Source organism: Dendronephthya gigantea, unplaced genomic scaffold (genome assembly GCF_004324835.1).
Source record: "Dendronephthya gigantea isolate DGI-Jeju-01 unplaced genomic scaffold, DenGig_1.0 000009F, whole genome shotgun sequence".
Taxonomy (NCBI): domain Eukaryota; kingdom Metazoa; phylum Cnidaria; class Anthozoa; order Malacalcyonacea; family Nephtheidae; genus Dendronephthya; species Dendronephthya gigantea.
Genome location: NW_021163019.1, coordinates 1,742,400 through 1,756,995, shown reverse-complemented (window position 1 = coordinate 1,756,995; position 14,596 = coordinate 1,742,400). Strand labels below are relative to the sequence as shown.

At 38.3% G+C, this 14,596-nt stretch overlaps 3 protein-coding genes and 1 long non-coding RNA gene across 4 annotated transcripts; all 4 read left to right on the top strand.

Moving 5' to 3' along the window:
* Positions 1 to 1,742: 1,742 nt before the first annotated feature.
* Positions 1,743 to 5,735, top strand: LOC114517641 (N-acetylglutamate synthase, mitochondrial-like). The gene is made up of 14 exons (XM_028537427.1): positions 1,743 to 1,996; positions 2,389 to 2,511; positions 2,740 to 2,972; positions 3,058 to 3,111; positions 3,270 to 3,435; positions 3,906 to 3,986; positions 4,197 to 4,250; positions 4,513 to 4,587; positions 4,696 to 4,772; positions 4,886 to 4,973; positions 5,085 to 5,179; positions 5,275 to 5,328; positions 5,397 to 5,482; positions 5,617 to 5,735. Exons 1-14 carry the CDS (start codon positions 1,877 to 1,879, stop codon positions 5,733 to 5,735), a joined length of 1,425 nt encoding a protein of 474 aa, XP_028393228.1. The 5' UTR covers positions 1,743 to 1,876.
* Positions 5,736 to 6,684: 949 nt separating this feature from the next.
* On the top strand, positions 6,685 to 10,262 carry LOC114517682 (N-acetylglutamate synthase, mitochondrial-like). Its single transcript, XM_028537472.1, has 13 exons — positions 6,685 to 6,750; positions 6,981 to 7,213; positions 7,299 to 7,352; positions 7,511 to 7,676; positions 8,151 to 8,231; positions 8,441 to 8,540; positions 8,735 to 8,828; positions 8,938 to 9,015; positions 9,128 to 9,215; positions 9,327 to 9,421; positions 9,518 to 9,571; positions 9,641 to 9,726; positions 9,861 to 10,262. Exons 2-13 carry the CDS (start codon positions 7,026 to 7,028, stop codon positions 9,917 to 9,919), a joined length of 1,143 nt encoding a protein of 380 aa, XP_028393273.1. The 5' UTR covers positions 6,685 to 6,750; positions 6,981 to 7,025; the 3' UTR covers positions 9,920 to 10,262.
* Positions 10,263 to 10,582: 320 nt separating this feature from the next.
* Positions 10,583 to 13,081, top strand: LOC114517637 (N-acetylglutamate synthase, mitochondrial-like). Its single transcript, XM_028537423.1, has 7 exons — positions 10,583 to 10,597; positions 10,878 to 11,000; positions 11,231 to 11,463; positions 11,549 to 11,602; positions 11,761 to 11,926; positions 12,690 to 12,789; positions 12,984 to 13,081. The coding sequence occupies exons 1-7, from the start codon at positions 10,583 to 10,585 to the stop codon at positions 13,079 to 13,081; spliced, it is 789 nt and encodes a 262-aa protein (XP_028393224.1).
* A 503-nt stretch (positions 13,082 to 13,584) lies between these two features.
* Positions 13,585 to 14,514, top strand: LOC114517652. The gene is made up of 4 exons (XR_003686400.1): positions 13,585 to 13,671; positions 13,768 to 13,821; positions 13,891 to 13,976; positions 14,111 to 14,514. It is a non-coding gene; the product is annotated as an uncharacterized LOC114517652 (long non-coding RNA).
* The last annotated feature ends 82 nt before the right edge of the window (positions 14,515 to 14,596 follow it).

The following is a 14,596-nucleotide window of genomic DNA, read 5'->3' as shown; positions in this document are numbered from 1 at the left end:
AAGGAGGGCTAAGGATGTCTAAGGAGGGCTAAGGAGGCCTAAGGAGGGCTAAGGAGGGCTAAGGAAGTCTAAGGTGGGCAAAGGAGGGCTAAGGAGGGCTAAGAAGGGCTAAGGTGGTCTAAGGAGGGCTAAGGAGGGCTAAGGAGGGCTAAGGAGGGCTACGGAGGGCTAAGGATGGCTAAGGAGGGCTAAGGAGGGCTAAGGAGGCCTAAGGAGGGCTAAGGATGTCAAAGGAGCGCTAAGGATGTCAAAGGAGGGCTAAGGTGGTGTAAGGAGGGCTAAGGAGGCCTAAGGAGGGCTAAGGAGGCCTAAGGAGGGCTAAGGAGGGCTAAGGAGGGCTAAGGATGTCTAAGGAGGGCTAAGGATGTCTAGGGAGGGCTAAGGAGGGCTAAGGAGGGCTAAGGAGGGCTAAGGATGTCTAAGGAGGGCTAAGGAGGGCTAAGGATGTCAAAGGAGGGCTAAGGTGGTCTAAGGAGGGCTAAGGAGGGCTAAGGAGGGCTAAGGAGGGCTAAGGTGGTCTAAGGAGGGCTAAGGAGGCCTAAGGAGGGTTAAGGAGGGTTAAGGAGGGCTAAGGAGGGCTAAGGATGTCAAAGGAGGGCTAAGGTGGTCTAAGGAGGGCTAAGGAGGCCTAAGGAGGGCTAAGGCGGTCTAAGGAGGGCCAAGGAGGTCTAAGGAGGCCTAAGGAGGGCTAAGGATGTCTAAGGAGGGCTAAGGAGGCCTAAGGAGGGCTAAGGAGGGCTAAGGAAGTCTAAGGTGGGCTAAGGAGGGCTAAGGAGGGCTAAGGAGGGCTAAGGGGGGCTAAGGATGGCTAAGGAGGGCTAAGGAGGGCTAAGGAGGGCTAAGGATGGCTAAGGAGGGCTAAGGAGGGCTAAGGAGGCCTAAGGAGGGCTAAGGATGTCAAAGGAGCGCTAAGGATGTCAAAGGAGGGCTAAGGTGGTGTAAGGAGGGCTAAGGAGGCCTAAGGAGGGCTAAGGAGGCCTAAGGAGGGCTAAGGAGGGCTAAGGATGTCTAAGGAGGGCTAAGGATGTCTAGGGAGGGCTAAGGAGGCTAAGGAGGGCTAAGGATGTCTAAGGAGGGCTAAGGAGGGCTAAGGATGTCAAAGGAGGGCTAAGGTGGTCTAAGGAGGGCTAAGGAGGGCTAAGGAGGGCTAAGGAGGGCTAAGGAGGGCTAAGGTGGTCTAAGGAGGGCTAAGGAGGCCTAAGGAGGGTTAAGGAGGGTTAAGGAGGGCTAAGGATGTCTAAGGAGGTCTATGGCGGTCTAAGGAGCGCTAAGGAGGTCTAAGGAGGCCAAAGGAAGGCTAAGGAGGGCTAAGGAGGGCTAAGGAGAGCTAAGGAGGGCTAAGGAGGCCTAAGGAGGGCTAAGGATGTCTAAGGAGGGCTAAGGAGGCCTAAGGAGGCCTAAGGAGGGCTAAGGAGGGCTAAGGATGGCTAAGGAGGGCTAAGGAGGCCTAAGGAGGGCTAAGGATGTCAAAGGAGCGCTAAGGATGTCAAAGGAGGGCTAAGGTGGTGTAAGGAGGGCTAAGGAGGGCTAAGGAGGGCTAAGGAGGGCTAAGGTGGTCTAAGGAGGGCTAAGGATGTTTAAGGAGGGCTAAGGAGACCTAAGGAGAGCTAAGGAGGGCTAAGGAGGACTAAGGTATGTGATACACAATAATATGTGATACATTATAATAGGGGTCACATAAAGTAACTACCGTAACCTCCAACACCAACACCGCACAGCAATATCGTGGGCGCACGTGGCAAAGTTTATTTTATACGTTTCTTGCTTTGGAGTCTTTTTGAGCAAATATTTTTCGTTTTATCAAAGATTCTTTTTCCCTTATGTCGCCAAATATTGTGCTTGTTTGTCGTGAAAATCGACATCAATTGATATCATCATGGACAAATTGTGTAGACGAAGCGTGAAAACGTTGTCATGTTGTCGTTTTACGACAGCTTCTGCCACGTTTGCCCTAAATACGGCGCTTCCAACTGATTTGAGGCGATTCTTAGAAGAGGTATGTTGTAAACAAAGCCGGTTTTATGCATTATAATGATGTTGTGTTGTGCTTTTAATAAAACACCGTGTATATATAGACATTTACTACGTTTACTATGAATAATCGTTATGTACAAATTCCGAAAGTTCAAATGTAAACAGTAAACATAACCTTTTAACATTTAAACAAGGTTGATATTATGCAAGTTAAACAGCATCTTTGAAAGTCATCAATGGGCTGTTTTCGTTATGTAGAAGGTCCTATCGTCTAATCTATCTATATTTGAATTAATGAATTGGTCTCAGTTGCCCGCGCGCTGTTTTATTGAGTAGCTCTCTGACTCTGAGATATTCATTAGGTTGCCCTTTTGTATTCACTGGGCTGCCTGTTTTCAAAAAATATCCGTCTAGGTTGGAAGTGATCCGAAGGAGGCAAGATTTTGGTTAAGACAATTCCAATACCAGGCGAATGACCCTAAGCATCCATTTGCTGTGTTGCAAGCTGGATCTTCTATTCTTCACAGCAAGGAGGCAGTATGTTTGTACATTTATGTGTTTCTACACAAGCAGCCAGCAAACAATGCTAATTCCTTAGGTTAGGTCATTGTATCAGTGTACTATATTTACTGTAATATTATATAATATTATGTTAATATAATACACTGAGGCATTTAGAGAAAATAAAGTATATTTCATGCATGATTTAAGGTTTTTTACTATTTTTTCCTGCAGTTCTCTATAACTTCTAATGATATTTTCTAGGTGAAGATTTTGTGTTCCTCTCTTTCGTTTCTCAATCGAAATGGTATGCCAACTGTCCTAGTGTATGGCCCAGATCAAGACTCTTGCAACAATGAGAAGTTATTTCACCTGGCACAGCAGCTGCAACAGCAGGAAATGCAACTGGTCGACTGCCTTGAAAAGTTCTGTCATGCGGACACGCGGGCATTTTGCGGAGCAAGTGGCATTCTCCAGAGCCAGAAGTCTCACTCAAGGTAACTTTTGTACTAGACACCATTATTCAAATGTTTGCTTACATAGATCTGAGTTTTAACTGTGATTTTTTCAATTGTTTTCCAGATTGCAACCTGTCATAGATCATGTAAATGCAGATCCAATTACATGGACATTTAGGTATGTATAGCTCCTGACAATTCTTATACCACAGTATACATATATGTATTTTCTATCCAAGTGATTTAAGGTATAAATGTATGGTCCTAAGGTACCCAGGTATCAAAGAAATTCTGCCAACCAGGCTAATAAGATGTATTTAAATGTGATATTTGTAGGTCGGGTCGTGTACCATTGCTGACCTCTGTATCCATTGAACGGAGAACAGGTCGGCTCACACCAATATGTTCTCGACATGTTGCCATAAAACTATCAGAGGTTCTTAAGCCTATGAAAGTGATTTTCCTAAATGAAACTGGTGGCCTGTTTGATGAACATGGAAAAGTAAGCACATTACCTTTGTGACACCATTAAGGGCCTGTTTATATGATCCCGTCTAGCCGGGACGGGATGTTTTCATCCCGCTTAGCCGGGAAACTCGCCTAGGCGGGATGGCGTGTTTATATGGAGTAAATTTGTAGTGCAGGTTCCTTCGACGGCATGTTTTATTGTAGAAATCGAATATGCCAATATATACACATGCTCCTAATGTATGTTTATCGCAATCATCTTGGCCAAGCGGGATGGAGTGTTTATATGGCAATTTCTGGTCCCGTCTAAGCGGGATTCCGGCAAGAAGTGCGGGATGGAAAAGTGGTCATATAAACACTAATTAGTGTTTTATTACAAGCGGGATCTCGGAAACTGTCCCGTCCCGGCTAGATCATATAAACAGGCCCTAAATGATGTTTTCAGCTCTGTCTGTTCACCAGTATGTTGTTAAAATATTGCCATCGTTCTCTATACATTTTAAGGTTATTTCTCATATAAGAATCCCAGGAGATATTCAAAACATTTCACAAGAATCATGGTGTACAACTGACATAAAAAACCAGGTAAAGACATTAATTAATCTTACTGGTTTATACCACTCTGAGTGGCGTAAAACAATGGCCTCTTCCTTTTTAAGTTTAATCTTCCAAGACATCCTGTTACGCTTTCTTTTCATGGGCTTTAAATCATAATCTCTACACCACAATGCAGCCCAATCTCAAGTTGTAATTATTGATATCTATTTATTACAACTGAAATTTATTATGCCCTAGATTGATGAAATTGCTTCCCTCTCAAAAGATCTGTCAAAGCAAACTCAACAGACGGTGAAGTAACAAGTCCAGTAACATTATTAAAGAACTTTTAGTCATCAAGGTTTGGATTATCCTCTTTGAATATGTATATGGGTTTGGATCCATCACCATGGGTTCTATTTCATGGTTTGAATTGTCAGTCCTTATTGTTTTCATGGGATATAGAAGCAAAAAAGGAACACCTTTGGAACAGTACTATATTTCCATTTTGTGTGAGAGGAACCACGTATGACACAGTTAAAATTTTCCTTAAGGTTGTGGCACTATGATACAGAAAACTGAAGCAATCCATCGGTACAAGTCGTTGGAGGAAGTTAATGTCCCAAAGACTGACGAAACTCTTAACTCAGTAAGCTCATATCTCTCAGCATAGTATGCCAAACCACCCACAAACTGTCAGATTTTTGTTCTCAGTTGTTCTCATGTGATTTGTGTTGTGAATACTTCTTAATTGTAGGTCCTTCAAAAAGCCCTGAAACCAGAATATATGACAGTTGTGCAAGAGTATTTACAGAGTGTTTATATATCAGAAAAGTATGACAGCTGTGTTCAGTTCTGTTTTAAGCTGTGTGTAGTTATTGGGTGCAGTATTAGTTAGAGTATAATTGATATTCTAGTTGATGGACAATTCATTATGTTTTGTGTAGTTACACTGCGGCTGCTATTGTTATTCATGACAGAGAAAAAAGTGAAATACCATATCTGGATAAATTTGTGATATCATCCGCATGTCAGGTAAGAAATGTCTCTCTTACGGATCACTCTCCTGAAGAATAAACACATAGAATAAACACATGCATACAATATTGTGTGTCCAAAGCAACTCAGTTTTTCTTGATACACTAGGGTCAAGGAACAAGTGATGATCTATGGAACCATTTAACTCAAGATTTTTCAAGTTTGTTCTGGCGTTCTCGTGCGACAAACAGGATCAATCCCTGGTGAGAAGATTACAAAAGGCCTTTCTCCCAACCTGCAGTTTTTCGGCCGTAAAATTCTACGGGTTAATATAGTTTTGCTGTTCATAATCATCTAGGTATTTCATCAGGGCAGATGGAAGCTGGACAAATGGAGACTGGATAATATTTTGGTAACACATTTCTGTGTTTAGGAACACTTTCAGCAAGTTTTCTTTTTTGAAATACAATTTTTTTCAAGGTATGGTGTTGATGAACCTAGAATCTCTCATGATCTTGTAGAATTCGCTGGAACATTGCCTGAATCCTTTGACCCAATCGCAAACCGTACGTTCTTTCTTCTTCTTCTGTATAGTGTGTGTATCTTCAGCAGGGCAGACATGCTGTTTAATTCTAAAAAAGAAACTCTTGTATGTATTACACAATAGCAGCTGATGAAATATAACTGCTTTTTTCTGCAGATGATGTTACAATGAAGTCAGAAAATAGATCAACCACAAGCTACATACAATTGTCTGAAGATCTTGTTCGTAAAATGATCATATTTGTCATCTACGGGAAAAAAATAGACTTACTATAAACAAAACTACAGTAGAGGCTATACTATACAGTGAACTGTAATAAAAATTTTATTCACAGTTCACTAATACTATATAAACCTATATAGACCAGTTAGATGAACTTTAAGATATTTTTTTGTCTCATAAAACCCTGTGTGTACAATTTTCTTTGTATTTATACTATTATTTATAGTTGCATACAGTGGTATGAATTCCATGTACATTAATTTAGATTTTAAAATATTATAAAACATGTATTTTTTTAACACTATAGTATTTCAAGCCAATACAATTGTTCAGACAACCTGATTCATTTTACATGAAATGTACCATACCATGTTTCATAAAACCCCTGCACAAATTAGTGCAGGCTCGCTTTTAAATGAAGTTTCAATTTTAAAAAAATTTTCTATAATTTTTAATATTTTTTCACTTTCTCCAAAATAACCCGTCGTTTTCCTTTTCTCTGCTGAATGGAGTACTATGTGATACAGGAATGGGAAGCGTCGTATTACTGTTGGGAAAGCAGAACTTGGAAGACGGAAAAATAAGCCTTTAATTAAGCTTTTAACACGGCATTTATAAAACACCGTGTATATATAGACATTTACTACGTTTACTATGAATAATCGTTATGTACAAATTCCGAAAGTTCAAATGTAAACAGTAAACATACCTTTTAACATTTAAACAAGGTTGATATTATGCAAGTTAAACAGCATCTTTGAAAGTCATCAATGGGCTGTTCGTTATGTAGAAGGTCCTATCGTCTAATCTATCTATATTTGAATTAATGAATTGGTCTCAGTTGCCCGCGCGCTGTTTTATTGAGTAGCTCTCTGACTCTGAGATATTCATTAGGTTGCCCTTTTGTATTCACTGGGCTGCCTGTTTTCAAAAAATATCCGTCTAGGTTGGAAGTGATCCGAAGGAGGCAAGATTTTGGTTAAGACAATTCCAATACAGGCGAATGACCCTAAGCATCCATTTGCTGTGTTGCAAGCTGGATCTTCTATTCTTCACAGTAACGAGGCAGTATGTTTGTACATTTATCTGTTTCTACACAAGCAGCCAGAAAACAATGCTAATTCCTTAGGTTTAGGTCATTGTATCAGTGTACTATATTTACTGTAATATATTATATAATATTATGTTAATATAATACACTGAGGCATTTAGAGAAAATAAAGTATATTTCATGCATGATTTAAGTTTTTTTACTATTTTTCCTGCAGTTCTCTATAACTTCTAATGATATTTTCTAGGTGAAGATTTTGTGTTCCTCTCTTTCGTTTCTCAATCGAAATGGTATGCCAACTGTCCTAGTGTATGGCCCAGATCAAGACTCTTGCAATGATGAGAAGTTATTTCACCTGGCACAGCAGCTTCAACAGCAGGAAATGCAACTGGTCGACTGCCTTGAAAAGTTCTGTCATGCAGACACGCGGGCATTTTGCGGAGCAAGTGGCATTCTCCAGAGCCAGAAGTCTCGCTCAAGGTAACTTTTGTACCAGACACCATTATTCAAAGGTTTGCTTACATAGATCTGAGTTTTAACTGTAATTTTTTCAATTGTTTTCCAGATTGCAACCTGTCATAGATCATGTAAATGCAGATCCAATTACATGGACATTTAGGTATGTATAGCTCCTGACAATTCTTATACCACAGTATACATATATGTACTTTCTATCCAAGTGATTTAAGGTATGAATGTATGGTCCTAAGGTACCCAAGTATCAAAGAAATTCTGCCAACCAGGCTAATAAGATGTATTTAAATGTGATATTTGTAGGTCGGGTCGTGTACCATTGCTGACCTCTGTATCCATTGAACGGAGAACAGGTCGGCTCACACCAATATGTTCTCGACATGTTGCCATAAAACTATCAGAGGTTCTTAAGCCTATGAAAGTGATTTTCCTAAATGAAACTGGTGGCCTGTTTGATGAACATGGAAAAGTAAGCACATTACCTTTGTGACACCATTAAGGGCCTGTTTATATGATCCCGTCTAGCCGGGACGGGATGTTTTCATCCCGCTTAGCCGGGAAACTCGCCTAGGCGGGATGGCGTGTTTATATGGAGTAAATTTTGTAGTGCAGGTTCCTTCGACGGCATGTTTTATTGTAGAAATCGAATATGCCAATATATACACATGCTCCTAATGTATGTTTATCGCAAATCATCTTGGCCAAGCGGGATGGAGTGTTTATATGGCAATTTCTGGTCCCGTCTAAGCGGGATTCCGGCAAGAAGTGCGGGATGGAAAAGTGGTCATATAAACACTAATTAGTGTTTTATTACAAGCGGGATCTCGGAAACTGTCCCGTCCCGGCTAGATCATATTTAAACAGGCCCTAAATGATGTTTTCAGCTCTGTCTGTTCACCAGTATGTTGTTAAAATATTGCCATCGTTCTCTATACATTTTAAGGTTATTTCTCATATAAGAATCCCAGGAGATATTCAAAACATTTCACAAGAATCATGGTGTACAACTGACATAAAAAACCAGGTAAAGACATTAATTAATCTTACTGGTTTATACCACTCTGAGTGGCGTAAAACAATGGCCTCTTCCTTTTTAAGTTTAATCTTCCAAGACATCCTGTTACGCTTTCTTTTCATGGGCTTTAAATCATAATCTTACACCACAATGCAGCCCAATCTCAAGTTGTAATTATTGATATCTATTTATTACAACTGAAATTTATTATGCCCTAGATTGATGAAATTGCTTCCCTTCTCAAAGATCTGTCAAGCAACTCAACAGCGGTGATAACAAGTCCAGTAAACATTATTAAAGAACTTTTTAGTCATCAAGGTTTGGATTATCCTCTTTGAATATGTATATGGTTTGGATCCCATCACCATGGGTTCTATTTCATGGTTTGAATTGTCAGTCCTTATTGTTTTCATGGGATATAGAAGCAAAAAAGGAACACCTTTGGAACAGTACTATATTTCCATTTTGTGTGAGAGGAACCACGTATGACACAGTTAAAATTTTCCTTTAAGGTTGTGGCACTATGATACAGAAAACTGAAGCAATCCATCGGTACAAGTCGTTGGAGGAAGTTAATGTCCCAAGACTGACGAAACTCTTAACTCAGTAAGCTCATATCTCTCAGCATAGTATGCCAAACCACCCACAAAACTGTCAGATTTTTGTTCTCAGTTGTTCTCATGTGATTTGTGTTGTGAATACTTCTTAATTGTAGGTCCTTCAAAAAGCCTCTGAAACCAGAATATATGACAGTTGTGCAAGAGTATTTACAGAGTGTTTATATATCAGAAAAGTATGACAGCTGTGTTCAGTTCTGTTTAAGCTGTGTGTAGTTATTGGGTGCAGTATTAGTTAGAGTATAATTGATATTCTAGTTGATGGACAATTCATTATGTTTTGTGTAGTTACACTGCGGCTGCTATTGTTATTCATGACAGAGAAAAAAGTGAAATACCATATCTGGATAAATTTGTGATATCATCCGCATGTCAGGTAAGAAATGTCTCTCTTACGGATCACTCTCCTGAAGAATAAACACATAGAATAAACACATGCATACAATATTGTGTGTCCAAAGCAACTCAGTTTTTCTTGATACACTAGGGTCAAGGAACAAGTGATGATCTATGGAACCATTTAACTCAAGATTTTTCAAGTTTGTTCTGGCGTTCTCGTGCGACAAACAGGATCAATCCCTGGTGAGAAGATTACAAAAGGCCTTTCCTTCCCAACCTGCAGTTTTTCGGCCGTAAAATTCTACGGGTTAATATAGTTTTGCTTTCATAATCATCTAGGTATTTCATCAGGGCAGATGGAAGCTGGACAAATGGAGACTGGATAATATTTTGGTAACACATTTCTGTGTTTAGAAACACTTTCAGCAAGTTTTCTTTTTGTAAAATACAATTTTTTTCAAGGTATGGTGTTGATGAACCTAGAATCTCTCATGATCTTGTAGAATTCGCTGGAACATTGCCTGAATCCTTTGACCCAATCGCAAACCGTACGTTCTTTCTTTCTTCTTCTGTATAGTGTGTATCTTCAGCAGGGCAGACAATGCTGTTTAATTCTAAAAAAGAAACTCTTGTATGTATTACACAATAGCAGCTGATGAAATATAACTGCTTTTTTCTGCAGATGATGTTACAATGAAGTCAGAAAATAGATCAACCACAAGCTACATACAATATGTCTGAAGATCTTGTTCGTAAAATGACATATTTGTCATCTACGGGAAAAAATAGACTTACTATAACAAAACTACAGTAGAGGCTATACTATACAGTGAACTGTAATAAAATATTTTATTACAGTTCACTAATACTATAGAAACCTATATAGACCCAGTTAGATGAACTTTAAGATATTTTTTTGTCTCATAAAACCCTGTGTGTACAATTTTCTTGTATTTATACTATTATTTATAGTTGCATACAGTGTATGAATTCCATGTACATTAATTTAGATTTTAAAATATTATAAAAACATGTATTTTTTTAAACACTATAGTATTTCAAGCCAATACAATTGTTCAGACAACCTGATTCATTTTACATGATGTACCAATACCATGTTTCATAAAACCCCTGCACAAATTAGTGCAGGCTCGCTTTTAAATGAAGTTTCAATTTTAAAAAATTTTCTATAATTTTTAATATTTTTTTCACTTTTCTCCAAAATAACCCGTCGTTTTCCTTTTTCTCTGCTGAATGGAGTACTATGTGATACAGGAATGGGAAGCGTCGTATTACTGTTGGGAAAGCAGAACTTGGAAGGACGGAAAATTAAGCCTTTAATTAAGCTTTTAACACGGCATTTAATAAAACACCGTGTATATATAGACATTTACTACGTTTACTATGAATAATCGTTATGTACAAATTCCGAAAGTTCAAATGTAAACAGTAAACATAACCTTTTAACATTTAAACAAGGTTGATATTATGCAAGTTAAACAGCATCTTTGAAAGTCATCAATGGGCTGTTTTCGTTATGTAGAAGGTCCTATCGTCTAATCTATCTATATTTGAATTAATGAATTGGTCTCAGTTGCCCGCGCGCTGTTTTATTGAGTAGCTCTCTGACTCTGAGATATTCATTAGGTTGCCCTTTTGTATTCACTGGGCTGCCTGTTTTCAAAAAATATCCGTCTAGGTTGGAAGTGATCCGAAGGAGGCAAGATTTTGGTTAAGACAATTCCAATACCAGGCGAATGACCCTAAGCATCCATTTGCTGTGTTGCAAGCTGGATCTTCTATTCTTCACAGTAACGAGGCAGTATGTTTGTACATTTATCTGTTTCTACACAAGCAGCCAGAAAACAATGCTAATTCCTTAGGTTTAGGTCATTGTATCAGTGTACTATATTTACTGTAATATATTATATAATATTATGTTAATATAATACACTGAGGCATTTAGAGAAAATAAAGTATATTTCATGCATGATTTAAGTTTTTTACTATTTTTTCCTGCAGTTCTCTATAACTTCTAATGATATTTTCTAGGTGAAGATTTTGTGTTCCTCTCTTTCGTTTCTCAATCGAAATGGTATGCCAACTGTCCTAGTGTATGGCCCAGATCAAGACTCTTGCAATGATGAGAAGTTATTTCACCTGGCACAGCAGCTTCAACAGCAGGAAATGCAACTGGTCGACTGCCTTGAAAAGTTCTGTCATGCAGACACGCGGGCATTTTGCGGAGCAAGTGGCATTCTCCAGAGCCAGAAGTCTCGCTCAAGGTAACTTTTGTACCAGACACCATTATTCAAAGGTTTGCTTACATAGATCTGAGTTTTAACTGTAATTTTTTCAATTGTTTTCCAGATTGCAACCTGTCATAGATCATGTAAATGCAGATCCAATTACATGGACATTTAGGTATGTATAGCTCCTGACAATTCTTATACCACAGTATACATATATGTACTTTCTATCCAAGTGATTTAAGGTATGAATGTATGGTCCTAAGGTACCCAGGTATCAAAGAAATTCTGCCAACCAGGCTAATAAGATGTATTTAAATGTGATATTTGTAGGTCGGGTCGTGTACCATTGCTAACCTCTGTATCCATTGAACGGAGAACAGGTCGACTCACACCAATATGTTCTCGACATGTTGCCATAAAACTATCAGAGGTTCTTAAGCCTATGAAAGTGATTTTCCTAAATGAAACTGGTGGCCTGTTTGATGAACATGGAAAAGTAAGCACATTTCCTTTGTGACACCATTAAGGGCCTGTTTATATGATCCCGTCTAGCCGGGACGGGATGTTTTCATCCCGCTTAGCCGGGAAACTCGCCTAGGCGGGATGGCGTGTTTATATGGAGTAAATTTTGTAGTGCAGGTTCCTTCGACGGCATGTTTTATTGTAGAAATCGAATATGCCAATATATACACATGCTCCTAATGTATGTTTATCGCAAATCATCTTGGCCAAGCGGGATGGAGTGTTTATATGGCAATTTCTGGTCCCGTCTAAGCGGGATTCCGGCAAGAAGTGCGGGATGGAAAAGTGGTCATATAAACACTAATTAGTGTTTTATTACAAGCGGGATCTCGGAAACTGTCCCGTCCCGGCTAGATCATATAAACAGGCCCTAAATGATGTTTTCAGCTCTGTCTGTTCACCAGTATGTTGTTAAAATATTGCCATCGTTCTCTATACATTTTAAGGTTATTTCTCATATAAGAATCCCAGGAGATATTCAAAACATTTCACAAGAATCATGGTGTACAACTGACATAAAAAACCAGGTAAAGACATTAATTAATCTTACTGGTTTATACCACTCTGAGTGGCGTAAAACAATGGCCTCTTCCTTTTTAAGTTTAATCTTCCAAGACATCCTGTTACGCTTTCTTTTCATGGGCTTTAAATCATAATCTCTACACCACAATGCAGCCCAATCTCAAGTTGTAATTATTGATATCTATTTATTACAACTGAAATTTATTATGCCCTAGATTGATGAAATTGCTTCCCTTCTCAAAGATCTGTCAAGCAACTCAACAGCGGTGATAACAAGTCCAGTAAACATTATTAAAGAACTTTTTAGTCATCAAGGTTTGGATTATCCTCTTTGAATATGTATATGGTTTGGATCCCATCACCATGGGTTCTATTTCATGGTTTGAATTGTCAGTCCTTATTGTTTTCATGGGATATAGAAGCAAAAAAGGAACACCTTTGGAACAGTACTATATTTCCATTTTGTGTGAGAGGAACCACGTATGACACAGTTAAAATTTTCCTTTAAGGTTGTGGCACTATGATACAGAAAACTGAAGCAATCCATCGGTACAAGTCGTTGGAGGAAGTTAATGTCCCAAGACTGACGAAACTCTTAACTCAGTAAGCTCATATCTCTCAGCATAGTATGCCAAACCACCCACAAAACTGTCAGATTTTTGTTCTCAGTTGTTCTCATGTGATTTGTGTTGTGAATACTTCTTAATTGTAGGTCCTTCAAAAAGCCTCTGAAACCAGAATATATGACAGTTGTGCAAGAGTATTTACAGAGTGTTTATATATCAGAAAAGTATGACAGCTGTGTTCAGTTCTGTTTAAGCTGTGTGTAGTTATTGGGTGCAGTATTAGTTAGAGTATAATTGATATTCTAGTTGATGGACAATTCATTATGTTTTGTGTAGTTACACTGCGGCTGCTATTGTTATTCATGACAGAGAAAAAAGTGAAATACCATATCTGGATAAATTTGTGATATCATCCGCATGTCAGGTAAGAAATGTCTCTCTTACGGATCACTCTCCTGAAGAATAAACACATAGAATAAACACATGCATACAATATTGTGTGTCCAAAGCAACTCAGTTTTTCTTGATACACTAGGGTCAAGGAAACAAGTGATGATCTATGGAACCATTTAACTCAAGATTTTTCAAGTTTGTTCTGGCGTTCTCGTGCGACAAACAGGATCAATCCCTGGTGAGAAGATTACAAAAGGCCTTTCCTTCCCAACCTGCAGTTTTTCGGCCGTAAAATTCTACGGGTTAATATAGTTTTGCTTTCATAATCATCTAGGTATTTCATCAGGGCAGATGGAAGCTGGACAAATGGAGACTGGATAATATTTTGGTAACACATTTCTGTGTTTAGAAACACTTTCAGCAAGTTTTCTTTTTGTAAAATACAATTTTTTTCAAGGTATGGTGTTGATGAACCTAGAATCTCTCATGACCTTGTAGAATTCGCTGGAACATTGCCTGAATCCTTTGACCCAATCGCAAACCGTATGTTCTTTCTTTCTTCTTCTGTATAGTGTGTATCTTCAGCAGGGCAGACAATGCTGTTTAATTCTAAAAAAGAAACTCTTGTATGTATTACACAATGGCAGCTGATGAAATATTACTGCTTTTTTCCGCAGATGATGTTACGATGAAGTCAGAAAATAGATCAACCACAAGCTACATACAATATGTCTGAAGATCTTGTTCGTAAAATGACATATTTGTCATCTACGGGAAAAAATAGACTTACTATAACAAAACTACAGTAGAGGCTATACTATACAGTGAACTGTAATAAAATATTTTATTACAGTTCACTAATACTATAGAAACCTATATAGACCCAGTTAGATGAACTTTAAGATATATTTTTTTGTCTCATAAAACCCTGTGTGTACAATTTTCTTGTATTTATACTATTATTTATAGTTGCATACAGTGTATGAATTCCATGTACATTAATTTAGATTTTAAAATATTATAAAAACATGTATTTTTTTAAACACTATAGTATTTCAAGCCAATACAATTGTTCAGACAACCTGATTCATTTTACATGATGTACCAATACCATGTTTCATAAAACCCCTGCACAAATTAGTGCAGGCTCGCTTTTAAATGAA